General features: G+C 38.0%; 1 protein-coding gene across 1 annotated transcript; it reads right to left on the reverse strand.

The window, feature by feature from the left end:
- Positions 1-1,876: 1,876 nt before the first annotated feature.
- TMEM5 (transmembrane protein 5) lies at positions 1,877-13,290 on the reverse strand (the record flags this gene model as incomplete). Its single annotated transcript, XM_010181726.1, has 5 exons — positions 1,877-3,095; positions 4,128-4,298; positions 5,764-6,078; positions 12,048-12,150; positions 13,120-13,290. Coding segments are annotated over 5 exons (1,178 nt in total), but the record flags the coding sequence as incomplete, so codon positions are not given.
- Between the last annotated feature and the right edge of the window lie 154 nt (positions 13,291-13,444).

The following is a 13,444-nucleotide window of genomic DNA, read 5'->3' on the forward strand; positions in this document are numbered from 1 at the left end:
ATCCCAGTAGGAAGAATTCTTGGAAATATTTCAGGACTCTGTTGCATGGAAGCTGCTTCTGAGTCTGTGCAGGTCTTAAAGGTCATTACCAACATGTAAGATTTGCCAAGAAGTAACAGGATTTTAGTTGTGATTTTGCACGCGGTTTGGTGAGGGCAATAAACCAAGAGAGAAACTGGCGATTCCAGCACATAGCGATCCTAATTCATACTTAATAATTCCTGTGAGAAAGGCTCCTACAAAACTCCTAGTTGTATCTCTCCCTGTATATGTTTCAGTCACTGAAAGACAGTTCTGAATTATGTAGGAGAGACAGAGTTACACGAAACTGAGAAGCTAGATCTGTTTCAATTTATACCAAGCTAATCTAGCATTTTTCCAAATGAGAAAATATTAGGAAGTAAAACCAGGAGAACTACAATCTCTCCCATAAGTTGGACAGAATAAGACAATAATTAAAATAGTAACAACCTGCCTGATGTGCTAGGAAGCCACCCCTGGCTTCAAGACCTTTTCCTCTCTTTGCTCCATTAGCACTGGAAACAGAATACAAGAAAATACTGCTAGTGCTAATTCCTGTTGGACTGAAGTGGGTGAATCTGAAGTGTCAAGAATTGGTTAAATAGAGATAAAAGGCGAATTACCTCCCTTCGAACTCCAAGAGCAAGCAAGCAGCTGCGATGTGAAATTCTGATAAGCGTTTGGTGCCATGTCTTGGCCTCCCTTAAGATATAATTACCACAAGAATTTGGAAATAAACTCACACATTTAGAAATGAACACATGAATAGCAGTGTTTCTTCTGCTGATGACCAAATAGCCCACTGAACTGTTTTTCAGACTTTGACTTGCATACCATTAATTTTTTACGAGCTGCAGCCTCTTTTATAAGGATCTAGGCTGACTGGTAAAGATTTCTCTCTCTCAGCTGTTTTTTTGCAGTTTCTTGAAATCCTGCAGAAGTGCTGAGTGATCTGCTGAGTACAGGCTGAAAAACACCTGCTCTAGATCACTGCTCTGCAGTTTTGTAGCTTGTGCAGAAAGAAAGAAAGACTCTACTAGAGGGAAATGACAGCAATGAAACTACACTCAGGCAGATACTCAAGCTTCCTCTAACTCTCCAAGTGCTGCGCAGATGGCTACTTCAGATTCTCAGTACAGAAATTTATTGTTAATTTGGTCTAACAAGGCCCGCCTCCAAGTGGGGCTCATCAACTCCATACAGAGTTGTGAGTACTTCCAGTCTCGGCTGAACAGAGCGTTATCTGCAACTGCATGGTGCTTCAGATAAAATGGGTGGATGACAGCCACAGGAAATTGATGTTAGACATATAGCTCAGATTATTTGGATTTCGGTTATTTGTTTTCTAAGCTCCCCAAAATCCAGGCGTTCTGAAACATACCTTAATACCATATCTAGAGCAGCCACCCTAAATGTCATCCACTGTCAGCAAACTAAACCCGTTGTTTCATATGGTTTTGGTTGGTTGGTTTTTTTACACAGAAGGAATGCAAGAAAATTGAAAAAACCCAGAAGTGCTCTTGTATGATACATACTGCAGAACTAGACAGTATCATCACACAAATTACTATTACTTAACAGTACAGTTGCACTGGCTTTTGAATTACTGCACGAGAATGAACCCACACAGTACAGATATTCAAAACCAGAAAAGTACCTGTCACAGCACGTTTGGTATGCCAGTGTTGGGTATGCAGTAACACCACTCAGCCGAACACACTGAAGGTAACAGCACACACTAGTTTCTCATGTACAAGAACAGGAACAGATCCCTTTGGCTACATTTAACGAAGACTCTTGAAATTGTTGTCCATGTAGCACCACAAACATGCAATATTCTACTTCTCCCATTTTTTGGAGATGACAGGTTTCACCATTTTTGAGAAATCAGATAAGCTACAAGGACATTAATGTTTAAGGCTCGGTGTTCAGAATGTACAGCTGTAACTGCAGGTAATGAATACTCCCGCAGCAGTTTCAGAAAATTATGTGCCAAGACTAAAGGAAATGGAAGAAATTAATTTTGATATGTGACATTAAAAATAAAATACACTGCTACAAAATATTGCCAAGAAAGAGTTCTCAAATTTTGCTTGAGATACACATTTTTATTCCACAGTGTTAAATTAGCTTTATGGACACTTCCCTGGAAATGAAATGCCAATCAAGTAAACAGTTCACATTTTCAAAACAAGCACTTACCAGGATAAATCTTAATGATTGTGCTAAACCTGGCAATTTTGCTACAATCATACCTTCCGTCTTTAGTCTACATAATAAATTACTCTGCACCATACAGCCTTCATTCTTCTCTTTTCTTCAAACACAACTGTTGTACTCATGCTGAATTTCAACATCTTCACATGCTCAAAGATATCCCTCTATTAAAAAAAATTATCGGGTCACACATCAACATCAAAGTTGTAAAAATACTGCTAAATTTGTTGTCATCCTCACAGACTACCATCCTGCTAAGTCAACAACCTCTCTGAAAATTGTTTAGGATGGAGGGCCCAATGGATGGATGGCCGAGCCAGCACAAGTCTGTTGAGTTCAAAAGGAATGCATCCACCCTGGGAGATTTCATTTGTATAAAAGCTTCCTTGGAAGGTTAATGGAAATTAAGCTTTCAATCTAGATTTTCGAAAGGGACAATTTATCCTTTATCACTGGGCAAAAACGAATTTTCCAAAGTATTAATAAATTTCTGTCTCATCCATGCTTTGAAGTTTCGATACCATTCCATAAGCTTTTTTCTCCTTTGAATCTTTTCTTGTAAGCTCATTTTTTTTTCTCTTTCTAGAACAGCAGGAAGCTCTTTCCAGTTTTTAATAAAGATAAATGGAGCCCCCATGGTTTTTAATAATTGTAATGGAGCACTGTGGTACATTGATGAATTTCCGCAATCACCCGGTGTCATTACATCTTCTATCACAGGCAGAGATCCATATGAACAAGCTTCATAAATTCTATAGCATTCTGTATTTATTCCCACTGGGCACAATGTCAAATCACTCTGCAGCAAGGCATCTTGATAGTTTTTGAAACTTTCATTTGTTTCTTGAGGCTGCCACCTAGGAAAGTAAAGGGGTTGAAAAATCAACATTTTTTCCCACAGGCACTGCAATGAAAAAATGCAGATATGCTTTAATTTCAGTTATTTATAAAACTGTAAATGCTGTCAGTGCAAGAATTTTATAATATACACACAATCAATAGGCTTTTACTTGTAGTATTAATTATTCTTATAGAGTCTTATAAAAATTATTGAAAATGTCACTGTAAAAATTGGTTTTAACACTTTTTTATTAATACTTAGAAGTGCAAGAGGCAAAATAAAATGCCATTTTAAATCTTCCGCATGACTTGGATGATGCATATGTCAATTCCCAGCAGAGTTCAGAAACAGACATACAGGGAAACACTGGATGGACTTTTAAATGATTTTTTTTTGCCTCAAATACTTTACATCAGTAGAGGTTTGCTCTTCAAAAGTCAGGATGTAAAGCAATCCATTAACCTGAATCCGTCTGCCTGAAGTGCCTCAGGGTGTCTGTGAGGTAAGAGTTTATGTCACTGACACAATCCATCTCCTGAGATTCTTTATCAGAGTAGCTGAGGTCTTCCTAAGCACCACTGTGCCTGCTCTCAATCATTTTACAGATACTGATGGGCAAAATTAAGATATACAATCAGAACCCTACTCCTGCTAGTCCAATGATTTGTTTTACCCACTTGAAATAAAAAATAGCCATGCTGTACAGATTAAATCCACTCTTACACAGAACACAACAAAATACAGCTCTCTTTCTCTTCTACTAAGACATTAATCCACACAAGGTGCAAGACAAATATTTCTTCTCCCACTATAAGAAAAAAAAGACCTTTAAAGGAGATTTTTCTATGTATTTAAAAATATGCTTTATGTAAAATATAACAAGGCCATTACGTTATGAAGATGTATACGAAGAGTCTCAGCAATATTCTCTGTTTTAATAATGACTTTACCTTTATTTATACTATTTTTTAACACCCAAGAACAGATTGGTAATAATGAACCAGGCAAAAACATCTGAATATTTTCACTAAGTAAATCAAAGTCTTACTGTTCTCTGGCTGCAATCCAGCAAAGTTTGTCAAGCCCATCCTGCTTCAGAATTTCCATTAGGGTTTCCCTAGAAGAGTTCTTATAAACTGTTCCTAGGAAATTACACAGGTATGATCTTGGATCACGTAGCATTGACCAGCTTGGTTCTACAACTGGAAAATTTCTGTAGCTGTAAAAACAATGTATACATTAGACAATTAGACATTTTATGTCAAAGAAAAACACATTTTGCACCATTTCATCTTTACTGCAGCAGACTCGAAGACTAAAGCCACCTGCTGTGAATCCACATATATAAACACAGACAGACCCACAAACAAACCAGTGCCAAGTCCTGTCCTAAAAGTTAGTCTTTATTCCCTTTGTCCCCACCACTCTCTTCAAAGAATTTCCAGAATACTTATGTCTTCTTTCAACATCAGAGATATTATATGCATGTTACAAAGTGTCCCTGAGAAAGATGCTGTTTCAAAAGCAGCTGTTCCTGACAGAACCACTACTTCTGACTGAAATGGCCAGGTCAATGGTAACTCTGGAGCTTAGCTCTCAGCTACCTTCATGTCTGAGCATGCTTATCAACTGGAACATCATCGGTCACCTCTCAAAGGAAAATCTCACTTTGATCTGGGTGCTTCATGAATCTTTTGACTACTAAATAGCTTGTCACACAAGCTATTGAACTTGTCTTTTGGACTCAACAAAACTAATGCAAAGTCCTGGGATCCAACACAAACTCTATGCCATCCTTTTACACGTGTTTTCACCACATCAGGCACTTTTCTTTTGTTGACTGATTCATCAAATCTTACATCACTTATTTTGGTCAGCATGACAGTCAGTGAAGCACTGCTTCAGCTGAAGGGCTGGCACTAACTTTTTCATTACATATGGTTAGCGTTTTTTTCTGGAACAGATGAATATTAAAAAAGTTTCTGTTCCTTTGCATTCTCAAATTAAGACAGATATTCCTTCTAATGTTGTTATTTTTGATGGATTGCCGTTCTTCTACTTCCCTGTTGTTTCTTTTTTTTGTAAGAAAAGCTATACTCTGATCCGAATTCTACACTGGTCTCTACTTCACAGTGATTTCTTCATTGCCATTAATGGTTCTGAAGACATACTCAATTTCTTCACCTTACCAAGTTTTGATGAAACAGTCCTTTCCTTGCTCTTATGAATGAAATTTCATTTTGAGACCCATAACAGGGCTTAAAAAAGTACCACCAGTACCATGCCTTTTATTTCCTAAACAAGCACTGGATGGAACTTAATTACATAAATAACTTTTACATCCCCATGTTACTGGTACATATCACTTCAGCAGTTATGATGAATCTCAAGAGCAAATCTACTGAAAAAAAAAAACCCAAAACAAACAGAAAATCCCACCAGAGATAGGTTCATTTTTTTTAAAGCTCCATAAATCCTAGCATTCTTCTCCTCTTATCATTTTTATTGCTAAATTCAATTTCCAAATATTCCAACTCCTGATTTAGAAAATCATTAATAGGATCATGTTCTACAATTTACTTACTATAATTGTTTCAGGTATCAGCAGTAACATTCATATGTATTTTCCATACCTCATGCATAACAATTAAGTTTCAATTGTAATTTGTCTCTTTAGCACTTACGTAGCTACTCCTAAAGGCCATTGGAAAATATCTTCTTCATTTACCAAGGCATAGTCATACGTAACAAAGAGTAGATTTACAAATCCTCCGTGTCTTTCCAGGTATGGTTGAATCCATTCATTGTTGCACTGCTCATTTCCAAGCAGCACAACTGCTACGTGCTGTATTTTGTGAGTCTGAATTAACGTTTGTGCGTAATGCAGCCACTGAGTGGCGTAAGTGATCTTTGCTTTTTCTCTCCCATTCAGAACTAGCACAACATTTTCAGCTTCAACTGAGAAGTAGCCAGGAACTACAGATGGACCAGTGACGAAGCTGTGAAAACCAAAATACAAACAGTAAATACCCTTAAGACAAATTATTGACCTTAATCCTCTCAATATCCTCACTACACAGGCTGTACTCCAGAGATGATTTTTTAATTCAAGGACCTAAATGCAATACACTGCAAAGTAACTGTGCAACCGTAACCATTTCTGTTGTAACCTGGTTAAGGTTAGTCCAAAAAAACACTGCGTCATCTGATACCAAGTAGAATCCATAACACAAGAGGTACCTATCTAAGTGTAAATGTGTGTGACCTAGATCAAACTCAAGGCTCTGATATAGGCTAGTAAGCACAAATATTTTAGGTAGAAAATTGCATTTCTAGATCTTGCATATGTATTTAACAGAGGAATTTCAATCATGTAACAAATTAATTAAATCATTAATCATTTACAAGTATCTGACAACACTCGCTTATGAACCACAATCAAATAAACCAGCGTTTGCCAGCTCCTGCTCTTCAGTTAACTGCTGTGTTAACACACTACTGACTGAACAAAAAGAATTAGTGATTATATAGCTTGGGAATGAGTGGATGGGAAAGAAAACTAGCAACTTTTTTTTCAAGAGTCAATGAAGTGTTGAGTTTCCTAGGTCTGCTGCATTACTACCGTTTTGCAGCTACCAGTAGAACTTAATTTAGAATAAGCATGAATTTTAACTAATGTAGAATGACAATGAGTTTAAACTTATGAAATGCTGAGATTGATAGCTAGTTTCAGTTCAAGTGTGCTTAGTAAGGAAAAGAAAATTCACAGCAAAAGTTGTAAAAAATACTTAAGTGACAGTATCTGAAGCAGACTGACTTTCTGCAAGCATATTCTAAACCTACACTAAGCTTACATGCTGCTGGCCAGGTGGGAGCGGCATACTTTAGGAACCAAGATTCATGAGACTCATGATTTAGAATCAAGACTTCTAACAGATTAAATGTTAGTCAGGTCAAGACTTACATCCGAAGTTTAACAGACAATGAGAAAAGAACCACTGGGATTCATAAGAGAGAACACCTCCAGCATCAGAATGCCTGAAATAGTGAACAGGATACATAGCTGATCCAATGATCACCCTGTAAAAGGAGACCTAGGGAAAAGGGTTTTATCTATGGACAGTGTTGTGAGGCTACCAACTTTACAGGAATAACAGGATGTACAAGTGGCAAAGCGGTGATCTTTGTGTAGGAAAATATGAATTTTAACAACATAGTATTACAGTGAGGAAAAAAGGAACACTATGGAAATCTCATACTGGAATAAAAAACCCACAGTGCTAAGGTTGTACTACTAACTCCCAGTCAGAACACAATCAGGCTGGAAAGCTGCCAGGCAGAAAAGGACCTGGGGGTCCTGGTGGACAGCAGGATGACTGAGCCAGCAATGTGCCCTTGCGGCCAAGAAGGCCAATGGCATCCTGGGGTGTATCAGGAGGGGGGTGGTTAGTAGGTTGAGAGAGGTTCTCCTTCCCCTCTACTCTGCCCTGGTGAGACCACATCTGGAATATTGTGTTCAATTCTGGACCCTTCAGTTCAAGAAGGACAGGGAGTTGCTTGAAAGAGTCCAGTGCAGGGCCACAAAGATGATTGAGGGAGTGGAGCATCTCCCTTATGAGGAGTGGCTGAGGAAGCTGGGTCTCTTTAGCTTGGAGGAGACTGAGGGGTGACCTCATTAACGTTTATAAATTTGTAAAGGGCGAGTGTCAGGAGGAAGGAGCCAGGCTCTTCTCAGTGACAGCCAATGACAGGACAAGGGGCAATGGGTGCAAGCTGGAGCATAGGAGGTTCCATGCAAACATGAGGAAAAACTTTTTTACTGTGAGGGTTACAGAGCACTGGAACAGGCTGCCCAGGGAGGTTGTGGAGTCTCCTTCTCTGGACACATTCAAGGCCAACCTGGACGCGTTCCTGTGTGACCTAGTTTAGGTGATCCTGCTCTGGCAGTGGGGTTGGACTGGATGATCCTTCGAGGCACCTTCCAATTCCTGTGATTCTGTGATTACAGAAGCTGCGTAATGAAGGCAGTAATACTAAGAGATTTTCACTACTCACATGAAAGCTAGATCAAGGATGGTATGGGGAGATCACATTTTTTGGACTCAATAAATGCCTTGCTTCCTATGAAGTCCTTGTATTTCCTTACTAGTCTTACAACCTATATGAAAAAATGCTATTCCATACTGGGTCTTCCAGACCTAATTCCAAAGATGTAAGTCAGCCAGCCATTCTGTAATAGCAACATGATTAAGTTCAACACTGCAGCAGGTGAGGAAAAAAGGAAACAACACAGCGCCCACCCTGTCTAAAACCCATATGGCTTAATAGAAAAGTCAGAGAGGCTGTCCAAGGGCAAAGGTCAGCATTGAAAACAGTGAAAAGCTTGCCCAAAGAAAGAGGACACCGAAGCTCATAAAATACTGCTCATGAAATGCAAACAGAAAGTTAAGGCTAAAAGCAATTTGAAAAGCACCTTGTAAAAGGCTGTTCTGGCTGACAGGTAAAGGTTCTTTATATGAAAACCAAAATATATAAACAGTATGCCAAAAGGACAACTACAGAACTGGAGGGACAGCAGTTTTAAAAGGGTTTAAAATGAGATGACAAAGTCACAGCAGAAAAGATTCCCACACCTAACGCATTCTCTTCAGCAAGAAATACAAGATAAAACACCCCAAGTATTACACCCAATGGAGGATTTGGACCTGGATGGCATTCACTTCAGAGTTTGGAAGGAACACAAACAGGACAAACTGCAGAACCGCTGGCAATGGAGTGCAGCTGTCATCATGAAGAGACTGCCTGATGAGAAGGGGTCTGCCAGTGTCACTCCCATCTACAAAAACAACTTGAAAGGACTCTGGAGCAGACCAGTATGAATTCCCTGTCTGGAAGAGTGTGTAATAAACAGTAAGATCGCTGGATCTTATCAAAAGGTAGGATCACTGATCACATACATGGATAAACACTGCTGGAAATGAGTAATCCTGTCTCACTAAGCTGGAGATCTAGGAGTGTATCAACAAGAATACAGATAAAGGGGATCCAGTAGACACGGTGCACCTGGATTTTCAAAAAGCCTCACTGAAGGCTATTAAGGAAACTAAACTGCCACAAGCCATCCCTGGCATGAATTAAGACAGTTGTAATTTGTGGGACTTCAAAACTGCTGAACAACTGGGACTACTAGAGACTGGGGGAAGGCAGCGCTGAATGTTTATAAAATAGAGACGGTGTGACTCTCATTGGAACAGAAATTTAGTAAAGCTCTTACTTAGTGGTAAGAGATAAGAAGTCTGGCACTCCCTGGCCAACAACATCCTCCTAGGTGACAGGGGAGAAGAATGTGAATTGCTTCAGGCCAAGGAAAGTGCCTAACCCTGCTCTCCTACTTCTTGTACAAGCGCACTAAGGTGCCACTAAAATCCACAGCTATGCAGTTCCTTCTCCACCTGTGTTTCAAAATAAATGTTCCTGCATTTTAAGCAGAAGCTGATACTTTTAGTATTCTTCAGGCAACTTCCTTGGCAAAAACGTGAAGCCATCAAAATCTATATTAAATATTTGTATTCTCCATCATAAATATACAAAATGGGCTTATTCATGCAACTGTGTTCAAGTATTTTTGTATCTTTAGGTTTGATATTGTTAAAAACTTTCACAAGAGCTCTGTATTTTATCAATCATTAGACTTACCACAAAAAACTGCACAGAGCACATATTCTCCAAATATGTCACCTCAGCTAGTTCCCTCTAGCCTCATCTAGTAATCAAATGGAGATAATTTACCTCAGCCAGGCAGTAATGTCAACGATTCTAAAAATCTTATAACCAGCAAGCAGCCAAAACAATTTACTAATTCTTCCTCACAGAAAAATATAAAATAACATTTCAAGTTTGAGTAACAGGTAAAACTTCATCTATTGCATTTCAGAATCCTGATTATTAGAATCACAGGTGTATTTGCATATTTTCTACCCTTTGCACAAGAAGTTTCCACTAACCTGTCAAATTTTAACCTCTGTTATACTGGTACCAAACTAAAACTTTATCTTTATACAGGATCAAGTTGAAATTAAAATAAAGACTCTGTTATCCCCAGTTCCTCTAAACATAGGAAGAAGATATTTAAATGCTAGTATGTAAGTCTTTCCTTGAGAGATCCATACCCTAAGGAACAACGTGTGGTTATTACTCATTTGAAACAGGCACACCAGAAAGAAAATAACCATAATCAGTCAAGTGACAGATTCATTAAGTGCAGCAAATTATTTTCATGTTATAAACATGAAAAGCAAGGCCTTGAAAAAAATCCTCAAGTCCATACCAAGAAGACAATCTATCTGGCAGAGTGTCATTCATTTCTATAGCTTCTGAGATTTTAATTTTGAAAACAAAAAAGTCTCTTCCCACCAAGATAACACTTCAGGCACTGGTCCACAATCAAAGGAAGTATTGTAGCCTTCCTCCAAATCTGTGAATGGAAAGCTCTACTGCTTTGTCAAGGAGACTACCAAGATGTAGCAGCATCATTCATAGTTGATTCCCTAATCTTGTAGGATCAGGTTACATTTGCAGACAACAAATGCAGCTATTTTTTTAAAGAGTACGTCATTTCATCTATTTCCTTAGATGTAGGACAGACTCTTTAATAATTGCTATGTGTAAATCAAGCCTTTGTTTGATTTTATGTTTAAATCAAGTTTAAACATGTTTTAAATTTAACTTTAACAAATTTAAACATGTTTAAATCAAGTGTCTTTCTAGAAAACATTTTTTAATCACTTCTGAATGTGATGTAGGCACTACTGAAAAGATTGTATGGCCCATACCACGTACATGGTCAGATACATCGGTAAACAACTCAAAGTGATAAAAACTTTTGTGATGACTTAAAAAACCCTTCCAATCCACAATCATACATTTACTTCAAACATTATCTGCACATTTCAACTAGAACCCTGGCTTATTGCAGTTTCTGAAGCAACACAATTTTCAGAAGTTAAATTCACTAAAGCATGCCACTAATGCTTTAAAAGAAAGCCTTTTTAATATATGGGTCCTGGTGCAAGTGACTCAATGTTGTAGGAAAGCTACTACTGCAGACTGGCAAACTGGCAAAATAGATGAAAAACATTTCAGCTTTCACTGTATCTTTACAGAAAGCCTTAAAAATGGTATTAAAAAGTATCTCAGAGAAAAGTTCTATATAATTCACTGAAAAATACGAAACATTTGACAACAGTCTTAAAACATGCATGATTACAGATCAAAATCCATTTTTAAAGCAAACAATGCTTCAAGTGTAATCTTCCCTTACATACAAAATTTTGTTTTGCAAATCGAGTAGTTAACCAGCTGCTAGGTCTCACAGATTATGTCATAAATAGAAACAAATTATGGTTTTGACACAATCCTATTTATGAATGAAGGACTGAAGTCCCTTTTCCCTGAACACAACAGAAACCAAATAGCAGGAGACATCTCCTTGCCTCACAACTCCATGCGTCCTTCAGTCAACTGTAAGCCCCAAACCCCAGTTTTTAATTCTCAGGGTTGTATTTCCCCAGCAACTGAGGTCTCCTGGCTACCTTTCCTCTCAGCATTGGTAAGTCTTTCCACATTTCTTTCAAATACACAAATCTTAAAAAAACAGCAGGTGAAATTGCTCCCTAATTTTCTATTTAATAGTGACATGTGTGAGCTAGAATTTGCTGGGTTTCTCAAGTATGTGTTTCCATGAATAAATGTCACCATTCCTTGAGATAATTTTGAATGAGAGGTTGTATGCATATTTCTTAGTTATCAAAACATGACAAAACTAAAGTACTTGCAACTGCTATTAAAATAACTGCAACTCTGAGACAGCCAAAATAATGCACCCGTGCATCTTATAACATTTTTTAACTTTCCAATGCATTGTTTGCTAAAGTTAACACAACTGAAGTCAACATTATGCAGCTAGTACCTGAAATAAGTTTTTCCTGCTTTTTGGCTTCCTTCTCTCCACTGTGCAGTCACATCAGCTGGCTCAAGCTGCCCTTCAAAAATATGCTGCCAAAGGTAAAGACCTACATAAATAAAAATACGATGGAGAATTTGAAATGGGAAATGAAAAAGCATAACATAAGAACTTGGGAAAGAAGTGTCAGAGCTTCTTATATAATATGGGCATTGCTTTCCAAATTCTTCATGACTTTGAATTAGTTAAGGTGAATTTTTCATTCATCAGGGCATTTAAAAAGATTATTTGGCTGTCAAAATATCTGTAGCTTAAGACATACCACAGTACTACTTCTGTTAGCATCTCCTTCTGGTACACATACCACTTAAAAATGAGCAAACATTAATCAGGACAAGCATACTTCTCTTAAACCTCTGTGAAACACATCAACCTTCTGTGATGGAATGCATCACCATGTAATACACCAACATGTTCCAAAATGCTACATGAAAGTTCAACTGAGGCTAGAAATTTTACATTCCCAAAAAAGCCAAAATAGGAACAATTATATGTCTTCAACAGTAGTTAAAGAGCTTGAGAGCACTTTGGCCTCCAGTTTATGTGGAGAGGAAGCTCAGTGTCTTCTACAAGAGAAGAATTTCCAAGTTGATCAGTGGCAGTAGTACTGCAGTACACAAAATGCCTTATTTCTCATTATAGTGCTTTATTTCACAAAGCGTAAATGTGGCAAAAATAAATACTCTGGTTTAGCCAAATAAGAGGCCTATCCTTGTGTTGTATTGTAAACTAGATTGGATTCAAAAAGTAACTGTGTTTCTCTGTCATTTGAGCCATTTTGGCAGATGTGAAAAACAGCCTTGAAAAAAACTGATACAAAGAACCTGGAGCCCAATTACTTTTATAGTGGTATTAACTTAAGTTTGAGTAACAGGTACCACTTCCTTTACACTCTTCATGTACAGATATCCATATTATTTAATCATGTACATACATTTTAGTCATTAAAAAAAAGCAGAGAAAAGTGCTGTATCAGAAACGTTACGTGATTAATAAGACACTAATTGCATCTGCTTACCAACTGCAGCTTTGCCCCAAATCTGTACTCTAAGACTGGGCTGCTCTAAGTGAGATCTTGCATTTTTTATCAACTTAAGACTAGCTTCGTATCTCTGCTGAGAAGCAATCTGTTCATTTTTCTCGTCCCCTTCCCATGGATTCCACTCTTCATTTCCCAAAGAAACATGATCTAAGAAACACAAAAGCGTAATTTACGTAAAGAGCACAAATTTACAAGTTTAGAAAACTGACACATTTTCTTTAATTCAGAATTTCAAGCAGCACCTGACAATCCGCCCCCGCCGCCCTGGGCCGGGCACACCGCCTCCACCGCCGGGCCCACG

The sequence above is a fragment of the Mesitornis unicolor genome, unplaced genomic scaffold (genome assembly GCF_000695765.1).
Source record: "Mesitornis unicolor isolate BGI_N332 unplaced genomic scaffold, ASM69576v1 scaffold54753, whole genome shotgun sequence".
NCBI lineage: Eukaryota > Metazoa > Chordata > Aves > Mesitornithiformes > Mesitornithidae > Mesitornis > Mesitornis unicolor.